General features: G+C 45.0%; 2 protein-coding genes and 1 pseudogene across 16 annotated transcripts in view; 2 read left to right on the top strand and 1 right to left on the bottom strand.

Annotated features, from left to right (window-relative positions):
- Window positions 1-17401, bottom strand: part of AURKA (aurora kinase A) — a 27390-nt gene extending 9989 nt beyond the window's left edge. For 2 of the 10 annotated variants that reach the window (XM_036417591.2, XM_036417587.2), the window contains exons 1-3: window positions 17397-17401; window positions 15452-15459; window positions 214-260 (exon numbers count right to left, since the gene is read on the bottom strand). In XM_036417591.2, coding sequence (XP_036273484.1) covers window positions 214-255 — 42 coding nt within the window. In that variant the 5' untranslated portion in view covers window positions 256-260; window positions 15452-15459; window positions 17397-17401. Of the gene's footprint in view, window positions 1-213; window positions 261-1806; window positions 1997-3022; window positions 3159-15451; window positions 15460-17396 lie in introns of those variants that run through there. The other 8 variants (XM_045574737.1, XM_045574734.1, XM_036417592.2 and 5 more) reach the window with 6 other exon arrangements.
- Window positions 3288-13796, top strand: CSTF1 (cleavage stimulation factor subunit 1). 6 transcript variants are annotated; one of them, XM_036417580.2, is made up of 6 exons: window positions 3288-3411; window positions 5206-5406; window positions 6796-7073; window positions 7221-7418; window positions 7896-8286; window positions 11608-13589. In XM_036417580.2, exons 2-6 carry the CDS (start codon window positions 5238-5240, stop codon window positions 11865-11867), a joined length of 1296 nt encoding a protein of 431 aa, XP_036273473.1. In that variant the 5' UTR covers window positions 3288-3411; window positions 5206-5237; the 3' UTR covers window positions 11868-13589. The 6 variants fall into 6 exon arrangements, with proteins under 6 accessions (XP_036273473.1, XP_045430689.1, XP_036273476.1 ...); XM_045574733.1 differs by lacking the exon at window positions 3288-3411 and adding an exon at window positions 3428-3581 and having other exon boundaries at window positions 12674-13796; XM_036417578.2 differs by lacking the exon at window positions 3288-3411 and adding an exon at window positions 3429-3581.
- LOC123651572 lies at window positions 14359-16539 on the top strand (annotated as a pseudogene).
- Window positions 17402-20969: the final 3568 nt, after the last annotated feature.

The following is a 20969-nucleotide window of genomic DNA, read 5'->3' on the forward strand; positions in this document are numbered from 1 at the left end:
ATGCCACATACAATGGAAAATACAGACTTGAATAGGTAAGTATAAGACAAAAATGGAACAGATACAGTGAGAATCAACAAAATGTTCCTGAATGCTGAGAAAAGCAGTCTAAAGTTACAAATCCAAAGTAAAGGTGAGAAGAATTCCTGATAGAAGAATGATCTCCACATAGGTTTTATAAACGTGACTGAGATAACAGATTATTCAGTTTACCTTAACCAGCCCTGAAATGCTGTTTTCTTTAGCTTTGTCCATGATGCCTGAAAAGAAAAAAGAACCTTTAATTTATACCTGTTATGCTAGATCGGGGTTCTAGCCTCAACATAACAGAATTTTAAACTTTTTCTTTGTCCGAATGAAGCCAACAAGAGGGCACTGTTTTCTTATGTGACATAATGTACAGGTGTGGGCCTTTCCCACATACCAACCTCTCCCTGGTACTCTGCACTGCATCCCATCCCATCCCAGCCAGCCTCCTCCCATCATCTCCCCCTCCTTCCCTCCCCTTCTTGGTACTCAATCTTCACTCCTGAACTGACTCGTCCCTCTGTTCCATCATCTCCTCTCAAATGGACCACTTCCATCAGTGTTCAGGCCTCCTTCTATACCTGCTACCTTCATAAAAAAAAAATAAATAAATAAATAATTCTCTTTACACTCTAACTCAAGCTATGACCACACCTCTCGCCTCCCTTTTCAACAGCAAATCTCTCTGAAAGAATTGTCCACTCTGATCATCTCTACTACCTACTACTTCTCTCATCCTCCTTGAGCCAGCTCCCCTTAGTCCACTTCATAACTAGCCCCTATTGTCCAATCCACAAGTCTGTGCTCCGCCTCCATCTTACCTGAGTTCTAAGCAGCATGACAAGCTCACTCATTCATTTCCCACTCCTTTCTTTACTTAGCTTAGACCTAGGCCTACCAAGTCCCAGAATGTGGACCCTGGCCACCTCTCTAACCATATCTCCTCTGACTATTGCACACCAGCCATATAGGGCTCCTTCCTTTCCTCAAGTTGCCTGCCACAGGGCCTTTGCACTTCCTGTTTCCTCCACCTATAAAGCTCTTCTGCCAAGTAGAAGTGTGGCTTGCTCCTTCGTTTCATTCAGTCTCTGGCCAGATGTTCCCTTTCAGACCATCTTTCCTTTTTCCTTCATGGCCCTTATTTAGCATCTTACATAACATTACTTGTACCTGTTTACTGACTGTCCCCAGACTCAGATATCCAGCTACCTACTCAATGTTCTCCCCCACCTTACCCAAAAAAAAAGTAAGCTCGATGAGAGCAAGGGCTTACTTCCATTTTGTTCAAGGTCTCCGCCAGAACATGCCCAACACACAGTATGTAACCAACGTTTGGGGAATAAACCCAATAACAAAGCAAATCAATCATAAAAATAGTTTATAACATTTACTAAACCCAACTTGACAGGCACTGACCTGTCAAGTAAGTAGAACATAAACAAGAAAGCAGAAACCTTTCTGTATTTTTAGTACCCAGTGCTCTCTGGATTCCAGAATCCAATCAGAAAGCACTCCCCACCCCAAGCTCTCACAGCCATTTCATCAATATGCGAATCACTCCACCTTGGAGATGAGTCTTCATACCAAGCAGAGTTAGTACAAACCATAGACAAGTGATGAAAATATATGCTTGTTTATAAAATGCCAATTTCTCACAGGCTCTGCTTTCTTCACTTTCCCTAACAATTACAAGCAGCACACTGAGATCACATGGGCCAAAGGACATAGAGTCAACAGTCCCCAACAAAAACTACAGACATTCGCTTCAATTTAACAAACCTCTTCTTCCCAGGAAGATTAATAACAAGCAGAACGGAGTAAGATTCTGATCCAGAAATTCTGGAGAAAGCTCCAGGAAGACTGCTGCTCAGGAGGTTGTCCACAGCCAGCGTCAGGAATCACATGACCAGATGACCTTCACAAGACTCCTGCAGTTCAGACCAGGGGTCCTGCTTTCTAAACGGGAAAACTGTTAGACTTAACACTGTATGTCTAACAGCAATATCTTTTCCTTCTTCCATGGAACCTACTAATATCATCCACGAATAAAGAGTGGAGAGGAAATGAGTGCTGCTGGAGAGACTTTAATTCAACAAGAAAAGTTAAGTAGGAGACGTGAAAAGTCAAGCGCAGCAGCTACGTCCACATCGTGAGGAGGGTTAGAAACAGAGGTGGAAATAGAGACCTCCAGGCCCAACCCCATACCTAACAAATCAGATGCTGCATTTTAACCATTTTAACCACTCCCCAGACAACTGGCATGCGCTGGTCCACATCACTAGTTCTCAATGAAACACCAAGATCACCTGGAGAGCTTGCTGAAAGCACACACCTGAGTCCCGCCAAGCGGTTCTGATTCATCAGGTGGGTCTACACGTTGAACAGGGGCGCCCCAGAACCCCGATACGGGCGGGCTGCGGTTTGCAGAGCACCAGCCCACCCAGGATGGCCTCTTCGAGGAGGCTAATCACTTATTCACACATCCCTCCACCTAGCCCAGGACTATCCTATCCCCCTGGAGACCACACACATTTCTTCCACTGTTGGAAGTTACCTTGCTAGTTCATCATCTGCCTCCTCACCCCGACTAGAACCTAAGCTCCAAGACAGCGAAGACCTCCGTCTGCTTTCCCCCACCCAGGTGCTCACTGACCTACGACCATCCCGTCAGAAAGCACCCGCACCTCCATCCCCACCCTCACCCCCCAACCCCCAGCCCCCGCCCTTCCATTCCGGGGGCTTAAGACGCACCAAGCGGAGGGGCGCCAGGGGCGGACGGGAGGGCGCTGGGAAAGCGGGGGTGGGGGGCGACGGAGGTCAGGGAGGGAGGATGGCAGGAGGACACGGGCCCGAGGGACGCCTCCTCACCCCGACTCTTCCCTCGCCAGCCCCGCGGCCCCACCCGCCCGGCTGCCCACTCGAAGGCCACCCGGGCCTGCCGCCCTCACCCTCCCGGAGCTGTTTCCCCCCCGACACCCCAGCTGGGCCTGGACACCTACTGGCTCCGGCCTCCGACCCGAGGCCGCCGAGTCCTCCGGAGAGCCGAGCCGTTAGGACTCAGAGAGTCATTTTAAATAGGAGTTAAACTCTCTAGTCCGGAAGCCGATTGGCCCGGGCCGGAGCGGCGCTGCCTCCTCATTGGTTCACAGCCAGCGCGACGGCCCGATCAGGTCCAAGAAAGGCGGACGCGGCGCGCAGGCGCACTTCCTCCGTAAGGCCCCGGAAGTGGCGGCGCCAACGACCCGCCGTGCGGCCCCGGGCTGTCCTAGCGCGAGCGCCGCTCTCCGGGCGGTGGCATTTGTCTGAAACAGAAGCCTCTCGGCGTCTGTGCTGTCGCGCAGGAGATAAAGTCAGAGGAAGTGAACGACCCTCTCGAAGGTGCCAGTAAGTAAGATGGCGAGACAGGCGGGGCCGAGTGGGCTGATCCACCGCGCAACGCTCGGCGCGGCGTCCTTTCCGCGTGCGCAGTGAGGCTGCGCACGGAGCGATCGATCGGGCCGGAGTCGTGCCTCCATTTTTGTGGAAGAGCGGGAGGCCGGGAGCTGCACTCGCGGGTACCGGGGGCCCGGGATGCGCGCAGAGCGGCTGGAGCGGTCGGGCTGGGGCCTCTAGGGCGCCAGGGGAAGGACTGGGGTGAGGGGAAGGGGGAATGTGAGCGGGGAGGGGTGCGCGCTGACTTGCCAGGCTGGGCCTGCTGCCTCCCTCCCTCCAACCCTAGTTCACCTGGGTGCCAGGGTGGTGGCGGGGGGCACAGCGAAGGGCCGCTTCTTCTCCCGGGCCTTCTTCCAGCCCCGGGCATCGCCAGTCCTGGCTGTGTTCTTCTGTCCTCGGGCCTCGGCGTCCTCACCTGCAAACCGGGGGTGGTCATTAGGCGCTTCCTAGCCCCGCGAACCGCGTTCTGTGCATTGAGAACGGATCTCGGCCTCTCTTTTCTTTTGAATTTCTCTGTACATCACACAGTGCTCCTGGCATGAGTGAGGAGACGGGATGGATTAGCAATTAAGTTCTGGGCTCTGGTGTGTACAGTCCTGGCGGCCACTTCCATCTTGGACGAGTTGCTCAGCCACGTGTTACTTTCGGTGGATTTCTTAACCTGTTTGATTTAGTTTCGTCATCTCTGTTGTGTCCTGGTGCTGTCTTCACAAGCATAAGAATTATATGCATTTGCTTCCACGTGTACTTATTAAGTCCATTGAATGAATTTATGCAATGAGCAAATGCTGCCTTATAAAGTGCTCAGCATGGTGTCGCAAGTGCTTAATAAATGTCAGCTGTTGTTGTTAACACCCATCTGTGCAGCACTTTAAGAACCCGGGCTCTGGGGTCAAGTAGCCTGGCTTAGAATCCAGGCTTTGCCATCTACAAGCTGTGTGATCCTGGGTGAGTTAGGCCTCTCTGGGCTTCAAGTTGTCCGTGTCCTAAACAGGATTAAATGATGATTTAATGAGGTCATGCATATCGTTGCCTACCTGATATGTGTCTCCCAGCTAGGGCCTGGAGCACTTAGACATCTGTAAATCCATCTAAGTGCCCAATCCTTCATGTTTTGCCTCCCTCCTTTTTTATTGTTTTGGCCGTGTTGTTTGCCAATATTGTATTAAGCATTTCACCTTTGACTCTTTTCCAAAACATTTGACTTGATTAATTTTCATAGCACAATAGGTGTTTCACCCTCATATCTTGATTTATTATCTAAATATATAATTTAACAACGTCAGTTGCTTTAAAACATGTATTAAGACTGACATAACTGATATTAGTAAACATACATTCAGCTAGTGCAGTGGTCTGCAAACTCATTAGTCAACAGAGCCAAATATCAACAGAGCAACGATTGAAATTTCCTTTGAGAACCAAATTTTTTAAACAAACTTCTAACAACACTTCTTCAAAATAGACTTGCCCAGGCCATGGTATTTTGTGGAAGAGCCACACTCAAGGGGCCAAAGAGTTGCATGTGGCTTGCGAGGCACAGTTTGCTGACCACGGAGCTAGTGGAAACAGTAGTGTAGCCACATAACAGCTGAAAAACCTGATCTCAGGCAAACGAGTCATTGACCAAAGATAACGCAGGTAGTAGAGCTGGGATTTGAGTCCTGCTGGTCAGATCCAATTTCTGTGTTGCTTCTGTGATTTACTGGTGCCTCACTTCACCATTCACCCTTTTCCTCTTTGCAGCTGTCAGAGAAATTGTTTTCCTCTTCTCCAAGATGTACAGAACCAAAGTGGGCTTGAAGGACCGCCAGCAGCTTTACAAGTTGATCATTAGCCAGCTGCTCTATGATGGCTTCATTAGCATTGCTAATGGCCTCATCAATGAAATCAAGCCTCAGTCTGTCTGCGCACCCTCAGAGCAGCTCCTGCATCTCATCAAACTAGGTAGCTGTGAATGCAATTCATTGATCCCTTGACAAGGTTTCAGATGTCCTCACCCATCAGAATTTTTCAAGATTATTTTCACTTCTTTAATGTAATACATGTCAAGTACAGTGCTGGATACTGGAGATAGCATAGTCCAGATTATGAAGACTTCCAGCTGGTTCTAGCCTCAGGGTCTTTATGCAAATTATCTGGACCCTTCAGTCACTGGATTATTGACTCTTCAAGTCTCAGCTCACATTGTCACCCAAGAGTCCTTCCTTACCTTTTCTAAAACCCACCTCACTACTATCCCCATGCCCCCCTTTCCCCCCCCCCACACACACACACACTCTCTCTCTCTCTCAATCTAACACAGTCCCATTTACTTCCTAGCACAAGAACTGTCTGAAATTTTCTTTAGTATTTTGGGTTGTTTTCCACACGATCTATACCTCCCCACACACTAAAATAAAATAAAATAAAATGGCAAGCTCCTCAAAGATCAGGACCTTTTCTTGTCCAATAGTATGGCCTGGTGCTTGCCTGGTCCATAGAAAACCCTCAGTGAAATACAGAATTATCAAACCTGTTTAAACTCTCTGACCTGGCAGTGCCAGTTGTGGGAATTTTTGTTTTAAGAAGTGAAACAACTTTATGCATGGAGAAAAGTCCAGAAGAATTTATACAACCATGTTAACAGTAATTATCTCTGGGTGATACAGTCATTTTTAATTTTTTTGTTCATCTGCATTTTTCAATTTTTCCTATGCTAATCAACCTTGTTTATATGATGTGTAGAGCTTTTTAAATTTAAAGCGTTTTAATAAACTTCAGTTTATTTAACATTCTTTCAGATATGTTTCACTAGTGTTAATGTATCTGACTTAATGAGCTTCAGAGTTCATATTAACAGATCTCAGCCCTAACTATGTAATATGGAGTAGGAAAAAGGAACAATTTACAGAGCTGCTTTTTGTTTCTGTAGTTGTAGTTACATAGACATTTTGGAAGCAAAAGTCAGCAGAGGTGACTATTTACTGAAGCTGGCCTTCTACAACCTATGTTCCCTTACAGTGCGGTCACTGTGTGCACCCTGGTCAGTGTGCCTAGTTTCGTAAGATGTAAGGATCATGCACCTCCAAGAAGCAGTATGTTGATATGGCAAACATCTTTCCCAGTTTAGATCCTAAACTTTGGGCCTTATTTTTTTAAGGAGAAAGAACCATTGATTTGTTGTTTCACTTATTTATGCATTCATTGGTTGATACTTGTTTGTGCCCTGATGGGGGATTGAACCCGCAACCTTGATATATTGGGCAACACTTAACAAACTGAGCTACTCAGGTAGGGCCTGTCTTGGCCTTTTAAAATAATATTTTTCATGCCCTTAATTTTTATTCCTTTCAGGAATGGAAAATGATGATACTGCAGTTCAGTATGCAATTGGTCGTTCTGATACAGTTGCCCCAGGCACGGGCATTGACCTGGAGTTCGATGCAGATGTCCAGACCATGTCCCCAGAGGCTTCAGAGTATGAAACCTGCTATGTCACATCCCATAAAGGACCATGCCGAGTAGCTACCTATAGTAGAGATGGGCAATTAATAGCTACTGGGTCTGCTGACGCCTCCATAAAGATACTCGACACAGAAAGGATGTTGGCCAAAAGTGCCATGCCAATAGAGGTAAAAACCCCTGTAACACTGCCTACCTGCCTTTGTTCCCTCCTGGGAGAAGGAGAGTAATTTAAACCAGCTTTGCTAAGCATAGTAGCAGAGTGCTCTGGGAGTTAGATCTTACACTTTGCGTATCTCCTTATCTTATTGGTCTAGGTTATGATGAATGAGACTGCACAACAGAATATGGAAAACCACCCAGTGATCCGGACTCTCTATGACCACGTGGACGAAGTCACATGTCTTGCTTTCCACCCAACGGAACAGATCCTTGCCTCTGGCTCAAGGGATTACACTCTTAAGTTATTTGATTATTCTAAACCATCTGCGAAAAGAGCATTCAAGTACATTCAGGTTAGGAATGTTTTAAATACAGTGAGCTGTTGTATAGCTATTCTCTTTTTAGAAGTAGTCTTAGAAATCATACATAAAAGTACAGCAACAAGGATGTATGCCACAGGTGGCATGTGGCTCAGATTCCATGGGCACGTGGTTCACCTGTTGTCATGTGCCCACATCCTCTGGCATGTTGGCACTGCAACAGGTCAGTTCAGTAAGGATTCAGAGTCCTATTGCACTCTAAAGGTTGCAGATCCATTTGAAAACAAAACAGTCACTTCATTAAAGTCACTTATGGTAATAAAGTTACTCAGTTAAAACTGTCAGGTATTTGCTGAAAGTCACATTTGTTACCTTGAAGTAATTTGTTCTTTCTCATACCTGACTCATTGTTTAATGGATTCTTTGCATCATCCAAATATTTTCCACATTTCCTCTGGAAACAATTGTCCCATAGTTGGTCACTTAATGTTAATGTCTCTGTCCTAACAGGAAGCTGAAATGTTACGCTCCATCTCTTTTCACCCTTCCGGAGACTTTATACTTGTGGGGACTCAGCATCCTACTCTTCGACTTTATGATATCAACACATTTCAATGTTTTGTCTCTTGCAATCCTCAAGATCAACACACCGATGCCATATGCTCTGTTAATTACAACCCTAGTGCCAACATGTATGTGACTGGCAGCAAGGATGGCTGCATCAAGCTGTGGGATGGTGTCTCGAATCGGTGCATCACAACTTTTGAGAAAGCACATGATGGTGCTGAAGTTTGTTCTGCCATCTTTTCCAAAAATTCCAAATACATTCTTTCAAGTGGAAAAGACTCTGTAGCTAAACTTTGGGAAATATCAACAGGACGGACGCTGGTCAGATACACAGGTATGTGAGAAATTGATATTATTGAACACTTTGTCATCATTTGACAGTTTCAGATAAGGGAAACCAAGGCTTAAACTAGGTAGGGCCAAGTCATTTAGCCAACCCTACAGTTAGTAAGTGGCAGACCTGGAAATAGAGCCCTCGTTTCTTACCTTTGCTTTTTTCAATACATTATAGTTTAACTAGATCTGATTCCATGCAGGTAGCATTTGAGAACTGGTGGTCTCTTTGCAGGCTGACCGCCTGCCTTCTCTGCAGTCCAGAGAAAAGCCTCCCTAAGTGTACACACTAAGGACAAAGAAGGCTGAGAGGGAAGATCTTGGCTCATTCCTAAGTGAACAGAGGTAGCCCCCAAGGGAGACCACAAGTGTTGTAAATTGAAGCTAGATACAAAATGGGTGCTTCAGACAGAAAAAATTGTTCTTCCGCTTCTCATTAATTCATGTAGGCCTCTAATTGGTAACAGTTGTGGCTGTGAGCTCTGTGATGAGATTTAAATTTATCCTTTCACAGTAGTCTGTTCAAGTCTAACCATTTATAGTGAGTGTAGTTAAAATATTGTGTTTCATTTCCTGTTCCTGTAGAAGCAAAGGCTGTTGTGTGGTAGAACACCTCCAGTAAACTTCAGTTAGTTTCTTCTGTGAAGTGCTTGTGTCATGTGCTGAAATTGCATGACTAACCTAAGAGCTCCCAAAATTGTTGAAAGGGGTTCTGCTATGGTGTTAGCATTGCAGAGAAAATTGAAGAGTTGGTGAGATCTTAACCACTAGGGGGCAGCATAGTCTACTGTAGATTTAGCTCCTTGAAACCTGAGCTTGCTTCCTGCTGTCTTTCTGGCTTCTGGTACAACTAGCAAGTGTTGGGAAACATTGAGCACTTACTGTTGTATTAAGCTTGTTTGAAAGATATTTGATTATTCTATGAAAAGACTGTGTGTGCTGCAAAAGGGAGGTATAACAGTGACCAAGTAAAAATGGGAAAACTGCCCTGCTGGCTTGGCTCAGTACTTGAGCGTTGAACCTATGAGCCAGGAGGTCACTGTTCGATTCCTGGTCAGGGCACATGCCCAGGTTTTGGGCTCGATCCTTGGTAGAGGGGCATGCAGGAGGCAGCCAATCCATGATTCTTTCTCATTATTGATATTTCTGTCTCTCTCCCTCTCCCTTCCTCTCTGAAATCAATTTTTAAAATCTTAAAGAAAAATGGTAAAAGCTCCTCCCCCTTGAGAAAGTACACCAGACTGCTGACAAAAATTTATTATATTTGGGGTTTTTTTAATGAATGTTCGAAATGTTTTATGGTTGGTTTTGGTGGGCAGTTGGGAGATGATTTTAAATAAGGTTATACTGAATTTATATGAAAATTTCAGTTTTCCTAATTCACAGACCCTTTGTGTCAGCAAATTTAGATCTGTTTCCCGTTTTAATGTTTAGTTAGAATTATCTATAATAATAGAAGAAGAATATGCCAATTAGACCAGATGTCCTCCCAGACTAAGCCAGGGCTGCAAGGGAAACCCAGGTCCCGGGTGCCAGCAGCCGGGGGAAGGAAGGCCTACTCCTGCACGAAATTCAATGTGCATTGGGCCTCTAGTCTTAAAATAATGAAGGAAAAGAGAAAACTACCAATTATATATGAGAAGTTTTGATGTTAAAAGTTAGTTGAAAACTCTGTAAACAAAATAAAAATGCTGGGTTAGAGGGGAAATAGTCATAGCATATATAATAGACACATGTTAGACATTGGTCAGTGAACACAAAAAATAAATGACCAACCTCACTGAAAACCTAAGAAATGAAAAGGGAGGCATCATTTTGTGCTCATCAGATTTCAAGAATTTAAAAGGTTGGTATTATCTAGTAGTGATAAACATTTCAGTAAATACATTGTCAAGAGTATCAGTAAAAGATTTCTGAAGGGCAGTTTGGTGTCACAAATCAAAATTTTAAATATATATACAGGGTGAGGCAAAAAGTAGGTTTACAATGGTTCATATGAAAAGTAATATAGTAATAATTATTGCACTTGTACTTACAACTGTAAACCCACTTTTGCCCCACCCTGCATCTTTTGACCCTCTATACTCACTCTTAGAAATTCAGCCTACAAAGATAGTTAGGCAGCATGCACAAGCACACATAAAGATGTCCACCCAGCATTGTCTGGAGTGGTGGAAAGTTAGAGTCAGCATGAATGTCCACCAGAATCCTCGAGTAAACAGGTTCTCCCTCGTTTAATCCCCACAGCAGTGTTGGGGGTGCTGCTGTAATGATCCCCATGAAACAAGAGAATTAAGATGGAGGGAAGTAATTTGTTCAAGGTCACATCAATAACAAGTGTTGACCAGCTGAGACACCAAAGTTTGTATTGTTATTCATTACGCTGTCTTCCCTTTTTATATGATCTCCACTACTGACACTGGGATAAAAACAGCATATGACGTGTGCTCTGGTTTATATAATTTCAAATGAGTACAACACAGATATGTGGGAAGGAAAATAAGCAAAATATTGACTATGGGTGTAAAGTTATCAGGCAGTTTTTATTTTTTATACTTGATATAGCAGTTTAAACAAAATATATCTTTTTCATGGTCATAAAAAAGTGTAAATCTTTCTTTTGGAGAACAGATGTTCCTATATCCCAGTAATTCTAGTCCTAGGAATTTAATTCTAAGAAAGTAATGTGTTCTGAACAAAGAACGTTTATCACCACATTGCTTACCATTGGATACAGACTAAATGGGAAAAGAACTAAATAATGATGTTTCTAAACGATGGGATACTTTGCAGACAGTAAAAAAGATGGAAAATGTATCCAACAGAAAGTTGGTTTAAAGACATATGATGTGGCACCAGTTTGTATTGTTTTTTAAAAGGTTTTTGTACCTCAGAGTGCATCACAGTTAACAGTTGCCTAAGGGATTAGGCCCAGAAGTGATTCTTTCTTTCATACTTTAGAGTTCCCAAAATTGCACAATAGATGTGTAATACTTCAGCAATTTTAAAATGTTCTTTTTATAGCTATGGGATTAATAGCCAAAGTAGAACAGAGGGTCTAAGGTAGGGGTGTCGAACTCAATCAGAGAAGGGGCCAAAATCTAAAATCCAGCCTAAATCGCTGGCCGAATGGTTTACTGAACAGTCATAAACTGTCATTGAGATGGAAACGCAGCGAGTGCAGTGATGACAGCGCGGTGCGGGCCACATTGTAAGGCCTGGCGGGACGGATTTGGCCCGCGGGCCTTGTGTTTGACACATGTGGTCTAAGGTGTGAACTTGTAAAGCTACCCTGGTCCTTACCCTCTCGGTCTGTGCGCAGGTGCTGGCTTGAGCGGGCGGCAGGTGCACCGGACACAGGCTGTCTTCAACCATACAGAGGACTACGTGCTGCTGCCAGACGAGAGGACCATCAGCCTGTGCTGCTGGGACTCGCGCACAGCTGAGCGCCGAAACCTGCTGTCCCTGGGCCACAACAACATCGTGCGCTGCATCGTGCACTCGCCCACCAACCCCGGCTTCATGACCTGCAGCGATGACTTCAGGGCCAGGTTCTGGTACCGAAGGTCAACCACAGACTAGAGCCCCCGTCTTAAATAGGGTTCTTTCCTAGAGGACCCTTCCCTCCCTCCCCTGTGTCCCGTCAGCCAGCCTCAGTAGAAAGTCATGGTACCACCTTTGGCAGTTGGGCTGCCAACTCTACACCCTTCTTGGATTTGTACAAAAGGGTCTTTTTTTACCTTGATGTGGAATCATGGTGGAAAAAGTGGGAAACGCAGACCCCTGCTCTGCACTCACTGATTATTACAGTGTGATTTTCATCGGTTTTGTAAATACAGGACTTGCCATTTCTCTGAACTTGATCTTTTGAAGAAGGGTAGAGTATTAAAGTGCTTTCCAGATCTCAGGTGGATCTGTCCTAAGGAATTCTCATTGGGCTCTTTTGTCATCTTCTGTGCCTGTTCCACATCTCTGTGTTTTCCTTTCAAAATGCCTTTGGACAGATAAGTAGGCATACCCTGAGAATGGAGTTTCGTGCCCTATTAAACCACTTTAGAGAATCAATTCTCTGAAATGACGTCCTGATAATAAAGCTCAGACCTGCAACTTTACTGTTACACATTTTCACTTCAATAACATAATGGCCAGTTTTCAGGAACATCTTCCATCAGACCTCCCACATTACCTTTCATGCCTGCAGTGCTCATCTTCAGTAAATGCATTTCCCATCAGATGACGCCATTTGAGGGGAAGCATAGATTTGGAGATTATGTCCAATCTAATTGGAGTTAGGTGGTCCAACCACTGCCCTCAGGTGTTGCTTGTCTTCATGAATGGTCAATATTGTTAGGCTTTGTTCTTATGTAACTTTAAATCTTATTTTTCAGCCTGAACCTTAACTACTCATCGTGGATGCACAAGGCAACTGTGTTCTCAGAAGATTTTTGCAATTAACTGACTGATACAACTTTTCTTTTATTTTTTTTATTTTTTTTTAAGTTTTTTAGTGGGTACCAATATTTCTCTGTGTTGAGCACTAGCTGGGTCAAAGAGCCCAAACTCCCCTCACTAAGATATCTTCGGTTTATATTTTTCCCCAAATACAAATACCTCATGATCTGGGTGGGAGCACCTAAAAATATAACCTGGGAGTAGTAGGTAAAAAATGTGAAATAGAGTAATGTAATTGTCTTATGTTACAGGAATTTTAAAATCTGATGTTTATTGCATAAAAATCCTGCTTTAGTCATCCTTAAGGATCATTTTAATTCTTTATAAAACGATTTTAAGCTTTCTTAACGAGTAAAATCACAGTTTTTTGTTCAGATTTACAAAGACCTATATTTTGTGCTGCATAGTAAGTAAACTTTATTTTATGTCCTGATTCCCTGGTATTTTAACTAGGACATCAAACGGTGCTGCTTTTGTAAGATTAAAAGATACCAGTTGACTAGGAACAAAGATAACCAGTTCTACCAAAAAAATCACCAAACATGGCTTCCCACTTGCTTTTCTGGCTTTTCTTTTGCTTCCAACCTGTGAAACTGAAGAAGAGGTTGGCGTTTCCGCATTGTTCTGCTCTGGCACAAGCACTGGGATGCCCACTCTGCACTCCTCATGTAAGTCCTGCCGGATCCTTTTAACTGTTCGTGAATTAAAATACTAATACCCACTTTTTCCAGTTTTTGGAATAGTCTCAGCAATGGATCTGTAGTTTCAGGACTTCTGTTTACAAGATCAAGATACTTTTGTGTGTTTCCAAAATGAACTTTCTAACCTGAGTTGTTTTGTTTTGTTTTGTTTTGTTTTTTCATTTAAAAATTACCTTGTTTTGAACTGGTATAAATGCCATGAGTATTTCATAAATTTGGTGTCTGCACATAATTAATTGTACCACACTACCCTGGCATTCAAATGGTGAATAATACCCAGTCAGGATAAGAATTTAAAACTATGTTATTTTTTAAAGACATGTGATTTTTAAAATAAACTTTTTGTATATAATGATAATTTAAAGCTAATTCATTTTTTCGGAGCTTGCTTGCTTTAAATGTTTTTGTCATGGCTTTGAGCTGTTACTCTTCACTCTTTAGTGCTTTGTTCTGGAAGTCAGGTTTTTGTAGTTTAATCATCTTTAGCTGTGTATCTTTGCTCTTCCACTCTATGAATTTGAAAACTTGGGTATAATTTCACTTATTTAGGTCATTCAGAAAAACCTGCCTTTTGCCTTAAGCGTTGGTTTCCCTTGTTGTGTGTGTGTGGGGGGGGGGGGGGAGGTAGGGAGGGGGAGTTGACATGCTAGGTAGGAGGGTAGCCTGGGGAGAGAGGGGAGATAAGATAGGAAGGCAGCCTTTCCTCTTTGAGGCCTCAGCTTCCTTTTCTGTGATGAAAGAGCTTCATCAGAACATCCCCAATGTGCACTTGAGTCAGGGAAGCTTCTTTTATAAACTCGTTTTCTATTAGCTTATCTAATAAAGATGGAATATGCAAATTGACCGTCACTTCATAAAGAATATGGCGCCCACAGCCAATGAGGGAATGTGCAAATTGACGTGACAAAGATGGCGGCGGCATGGCAACAACGTACAGGCGTTCCGCCCCACCCCGGCCACTCCGGGCCTCTGGGCAGCGTGTGAAGGTGGGAGGCAGTGGCCAGAGTGAGGCCCAGGTCCCAGGTGCCAACAACCAGAGGAAGGAGGGCCTGTTCTTGCACGAATCTTCACACATTGGCCCTCAGTTCTGTATAATAAAAGGGTAATATGCAAATTGACTGAAAGGTAGAATGACAGTTGATGTGACAAACACTGACCACCAGGGGGCCAGATGGTCAACACAGGAACTGCCCTCTGGTGGTCAGTGCACTCCCACAGGGGAGCACTGCTCAGTCAGAAGCCGGGCAAGCCCAGCAGTGGTGGCAGGAGCCTCTCCTGCCTCTGAGGCAGCACTAAGGAGAGGGCTTCTGAATTGTGAGAAGGATGTCTTGACTGCTGGCTTAGACCGTCAGACATCCCTCTCACAGGAAATGGGCCTAAGCCGGCAGGTGGACATCCCCCAAGAGATCCTGGACTGTGAGAGGGTGTAGGCCAGGCTAAGAGAACAATCCCCCCCACCCCCTCCAGTGCATGAATTTTTTGTGCACCAGGCCTCTAGTTACATCTACACTAATAAAAGAGAAAATGCTAATTGACCATATCTCTGCTATGCCCACAGCCAATCAGAAGTGATGCAAATTAAGCCAACAAAGATGGCATATGCAGGAGTGGCGGGCTGTGCCTGACACCACCTGCAGAGTCCAATCAGTGATTGGTATCTGGGCAGGCCGGGCGGGCAGTGCATGGCACCGGGCAGAGGGTGATGGCCAGTGTCTGGAATTGCTGTCTGCCACCAGGCCGCCTGCAGACACCAGTGGAGCAGGCCAGGGTTGAACATTTTAATGAAAATGGGATGCCTGTGCCCCAGCCCACCCAGCCTCAGCCCTGGCTAGGAGAGGGCAGTGAGCAGTTAGCAGGCACCAGGGCTTGGAAGGGACTGGGAGCAACCTGCAGGCATGCTACCAGGAAGAGGTGCTGAACCATGATGATGCAGAGAGCTGGCTGATGGAAGCACGCAAAGGTGCAGATGAGGCGGCTCTCGCTGGAGCTGAGCTGGAATAGCACAACGACAACCTGAGAGACTAAATCGCCTTTCTGAAAAAGGTGCATGAAGAGATCACCAAGCTGCAGGCACAGATCCAGTATGCTCAGATTTTGTGGAGAAGGCCATGTTCTCCAAGTTCAACCTTGCTGTGCTCAAGGACATCTGCACCCAATACAAGAAGCTGGCTGCCAAGAACATGCAGAATGCAAAAGAATGGTTCAAGAGCTGCTTCACCATGCTGATGGAGAGCACTGCCAAGAACACCTATGAGGTGCGCACCTCCAAGGACAAGCTGTCTGAAAGCAGCCGCCTGCTCAAGGCCAAGACCCTAGAGATTAAAGCATGCGGACATGAACAAAGCTCTGGGAAAGCAGCTGCGAGAGCTGGAAGATAAACAGAACTCCAACGTTAGTGCTATGCAGGACACAATGAACAAATTAGAAAATGAGTTGAGAACTACAAAGGGTGAAATTGTATGATATTTAAAAGAATGCCAGGACCTCCTCAATGTGAAGATGGCTTTGGACATTGACATTGCAGCTGACAGGAAACTCTTGGAAGGTGAGGAGACCCAGCTCAGTTTCACCAGCGTTGGAAGCATAGCCAGCAGCTACTCCCAGAGTTCCCAGATCTTTGGTGGATCTGCCTACAGTGGTTACAGACTAGCTCCTACTTTGCTCCTTCCCTTCTTAATACACCAGCCATATCCAGGAGGAGCAGATAGAGGTGGAGGAGACCGTTGAGGCTGTAAAAGCTGAGGAACCTAAAAGAGAATCTGAAGAGGAGGAGAAGGAGAAGGAACTGGCTGATGAAGAGGAAGGAGAGAAAGAGGAAGAAAGTGCCAAGGAAGAATTTGAGGATGAAAAGGAGGAAGGTGAAGGAGAAGATGCCCAAGAAGCTGAGGATGAGAAGGATGAAGGTGCTGGGGAGGAGCAAGCAACCAAGAAGAAAAATTGAGTGCCTCCCCTCCTTTAATTTTTTCAGGAATAATCCTGAAACCAGGCCAACCCTTCACCAAGCAAGCAGTTGAGTTCCCAATACTATATGAATTAGGAAGTCAATATATATAACATTCTGAGGTGACTCCGGTTGGACATTAAATGTTGTGCTATGACTTCTCTCCTTATTATGCAGAGTATCTGTTTGCTGCAGAGTGGCTTCCTGGCTTGCTGCCAGCCAGTGCATGGTCCATGCTTATGAGTTCAGGATCTATGACAATGTGAATAATTCAGATGTTTACAATGAATACACATGAATACATGAATTCACTGATGTTAATGTTAAAGTTCATGGAGAAAATAGTCCTTTGAATCTTTGGTGGTTAGAAATTAAAGATTTCAAATCATGTGCAATAAACAGTAAATAAAGTTACACTGAATGACAAAAAAATACAATAGGGGCCAGGAAACATTCAAAGAACTGGGGAACCATTCCCAAATCAGGAAGGGAAGTCACAGGGTATATACTATTGCTACAAATACAGTATTTCTTACTACTGACAGCATATACAATGTAATGTATTAGATGCCTTCCTATTGCATGAAGTATGTATTCTCATAGTAATACTGGTGCATATAGTTATGGCAGTATGTCATATCCTATCTATACTAATAAAAGGGTAATATGCTAATTAGACCATGATACCTTCCAGGCATCCATCCAGACAAAGCCATGGTGGCGGAGCCAGGGCAGAGGCTGTTAGGGGTGATCAGGCTGGGGACTGGGGGGTGGAGGGCAGTTGGGGGTGATCAGGCTGGGGGGGGGGGGGGGGGACCAGTTGGGGGTGAGCAGGCCAGCAGGCAAACTGGTTAGGAGTGATCAAGCAGGCAGGCAGGTGAGCAGTTAGGAGCCAGCAGTCCCAGATTACGAGAGGGTTGTCCAATTCCAGTTTAGCTCGATCCCACAGGGGTCCCAGATTGGAGAGGATGTATGCTGGGGTGAGGGACACTCACCCCGTGCACAAATTTCATGCACTGGGCCACTAATATATACATAAAAGACTATTTTGTAAAGTGTTCCCTCGGGAATTCGACCCAGAGAATGGGAGTTCGATCTCTCGCTGTGACATGCACTGACCACCAGAGGGCGATGCGGAACATGGTGGGAGACAAGTGGTTGTGGTGGGGCACTGAGGAAGCTAGGAGAGGGGGGGGGGAGACTGTGCAGTGGCACGGGTGGTGAGGGAAGGGGAGGAGGCAGGGAACCTGATAATCCCTGATCGCCAGACAGGCCTAGGGACCATACCCATGCATGAATCTCATGCACCAGGCTCTAGTCATGACATAAACAGATGGGGAGAGGGAAGACATAAGACATGTACTTTGAAGGGGAGACTTCTGTCCCTGAAAATAATGAAAGACCAGGCACTCTTAAGAACTTTTTTGAAACAAACCCTGGACAGACTTTATTTTTAAGCTATAAATAGATAGCTGAGATAGAAGAAAACAAGGGATTCTTAGGGCAAAAACAACCAGAATGCACAAAGCCAGGAGGTTAACAGGACAGCACCCTGTCAGTTACACCAAGGATATTTGTTAAGCCCTCATAGCCTAATTCCTGAGCTCTGAGTCTTAACAGGGTAGGAACTTTGATCAAGAAAGAAAACCCATGCCAAAACTGGTTTGGCTCAGTGAGTAGAGCGTCGGCCTGCGGACTGGGAGGTCCCGGGTTTGATTCCAGTCAAAGGCATGTACGTTGGTTGCGGGCACATCCTCAGTGGGGGCGTGTGCAAGAGGCAGCTGATTGATGATTCTCATCGATGTTTCTAACTCTATGTCCCTCTCTCTTCCTCTTTGTAAAAAAATCAATAAAACATATTTTTTTAAAAAAAAGAAAGAAAGCCCAGAACCCAAAAGATGCCCTCCTCAGCGAAAGGGAGAACTTCACAAAAACCCTGCCTGGGAGGAGGAGGGTTCCTCTGAGACTGCACAGGCCTAGGTTTGCAGGGAGGGGTGTGGAGTCAGCACAGCGCAGGGTCTTCTCAGAATCCTGTCCACAAGCTGTTGGTCCAGAAAGGCTGGAACAATTCACACGACCTGTGTGACTGGGAGAAACAAGCCAGGAATTTAAGGCAACCCTAGTTGGTAATGGCCTCAGGTACCCAACAGAAGCCAGCTCAGATTCTCTGGAAGAACACATCGAACCCCAGGCCTCAAACCTCCCAGTAAAGCTCTAAGACTCAGAGGGCCACATTCCAGAACAGTTGGAGAAACAGCAATGTGATGAGAATCGGTAGAAGCTAGAAACCAGTCAGACTTGGAAAGACTGATTATCAGATGAACAAGATAGTAAGTTTGAAGAACCAAAATAAGGAAATCAAAATTCAACCGAGGATCAAGAAACTTAAGAAGTGACCGAGTAGATTGGAACAACTGAAACGGCTGTTAGGAAACATTTTGATTTCTGTAGCTTTCGTACTTCATGCTTTTGCCCTGTTTCTGCAGCTCTTATCCTTTGCCTTTTGCTCCTTGGCCAGTGCCTGTCTCTGCAGCCCCTTTCCCTGCACCCTCTCCAAGTGGTCCTTCCCCCTCCCTCAGCCCGCAGGACTCTTTGCCCTTGGCAACGCTTTCTGTCCTGGTTTTCCTTGTTCTCCCGCTGACGTTCAGCCTTTCCTCCAGTTCTATGACCACTGCATACCCAACAGCAATCCCTTTGCTTTTTGTTCCAAGTCTTGCTCTGATTCCTTTTCTTTCTCAACTCTGGGATCAAAATTTAGGCTAGTAAAGTGAGTTACCACTAGAAATTATGGTAGCTATGGGCCTTAGTCATCCTTATTTCATCCCTACACTAAGGGATGTAGGTGAATTTGTTGGCAGCTTATGCAATTCTTTGACCAAAATAACCATTTGTTTATCTTCACAAGGTTCAAATCTGCCAGTGAATCAGATGGCTTCAAAGCCATGCAGTCTGGTGTTTCCTCCCACACCTTTGAAGCTGGTGTCCACTGTATTTTAATAAGCAGTATCGAGCCCAGCTGGTGTGGCTCAGTGGTTGACCTATGAACCAGGAGGTCATGGTTTGATTCCGGTCAGAGCACATGTCCGGGTTGTGGACTTGCTCCCCAGTAGGAGGCATGCACGAGGCAGCCAATGATTCTCATTGATATTTCTATCTCCCTCCCTCCCTCTCTGACATCAATAAAAATTTAAGAAAGTAATAAGCAGGTATCAAGTGCCCAGTGTCCCACTGCCACTGCTCCATGGGCTTGAGAGTTGCAGGTCCACATGGGAGCAGTGGGAAGCATTCAAAATCAAGTTCCATAAAGAAAAGCAATCTTCCTGCACATTCCCTGAGGAATATCGAAGTTATCAGACTCACTAGGTTCGGAAAAGAGAAATGAATGACAAATTCTGTTCTCGGGCAAATTTGTCAAAAGGGGAAATAATTACCTCACTGGAGGCTCACCTTGGTTCTCTTGAACTCAAGCTGTTTCAGCCTTGGATCGGCAGGATGTTGCGAGAGCCTGCCAATTTCCTAGAATGATCAGCTCTCGCAATATTTATACACACGACAGACTCCCTTGCCTTAAAAAGCAAATAGGAGTGGATTATAGCAAAATGTGTAAGGCCTTTCTGAAAAAACATAGCAGGACCAAATACCAGGTTGAGAAGTCAAGCCCCTCTCGTTCACAAGCTACTGCATAGTTTCTGTGCAGGGGTTAGTTTAATTTCAGGGCCAAATCCTATTCTTTTGTGTCTTGGTTTTGTTTTTGGTTTGTTTTTTTGGTCAAGGTGGTTTTTCCTAAGAAAGAGCGTGCAAATTAGAGCCTTCTGATCTGTGTGGTGAACTTGAGTCAGCCCTTCAGTTTTGGGAAGAGCCGGTATCAGAAATTTGATAAGGTCATGGGGCCCGTGAGAACGTGCGTGGTTGAAGTGGGCCTTTTTTCTTTTCTGGGAGACTTGGGTTCAGATTTTCTCTCTGTCATTTTACGGGGTAGTCTCAGGCACACTGGTCTATCCTTTTATACTTTTTTCAAATATATACAAAAGTCAATAATATAACAGAAACTGGTTGCCAGGGGTTCAGGGACAGGAGAATGAGGAGTGACTGCTAAGGGGTATGGTATTTCTTTTGGGGGTGATGTTCTGAAATTGGATAGTGGTGGTGGTTTAAACACCTGTGAATATACAAAAAAAATATATATATATACTGAATTGTACTCTCTTAAAGGGTGAATTTTGTGGTATGTGAATTATCTATAATAATAAAAGAATAATATGCTAATTAGACTGGGCGTATTCCAGACATCCTTCCTGATGAAGCCGGGGCCTGAGGGAAGCCAGCAGGATCCTGGGTGCTTGCAGGTGGTTTGGGGGAAGTCAGCCCAGGTCCCGGTGCCTACCAGCAGCCAAAGGAGGGAAGCCCGGGTCTTGGGTGCCAGAGAAAAGCCAGTGCTAGCAGCTGGGGGAAGAAATTTTCGTGCATCAGGCCTCTAGTATCTTAACAAAGCTGTTATTTTTGTAATATACTTTATTGACTTTTTACAAAGAAGAAGGGAGAGGGATAGAGAGTTAGAAACTTCGATGAGAGAGAAACATGGATCAGCTG

Source organism: Pipistrellus kuhlii, unplaced genomic scaffold (assembly GCF_014108245.1).
Source record: "Pipistrellus kuhlii isolate mPipKuh1 unplaced genomic scaffold, mPipKuh1.p scaffold_m20_p_6, whole genome shotgun sequence".
Classification (NCBI taxonomy): Eukaryota; Metazoa; Chordata; class Mammalia; order Chiroptera; family Vespertilionidae; genus Pipistrellus; species Pipistrellus kuhlii.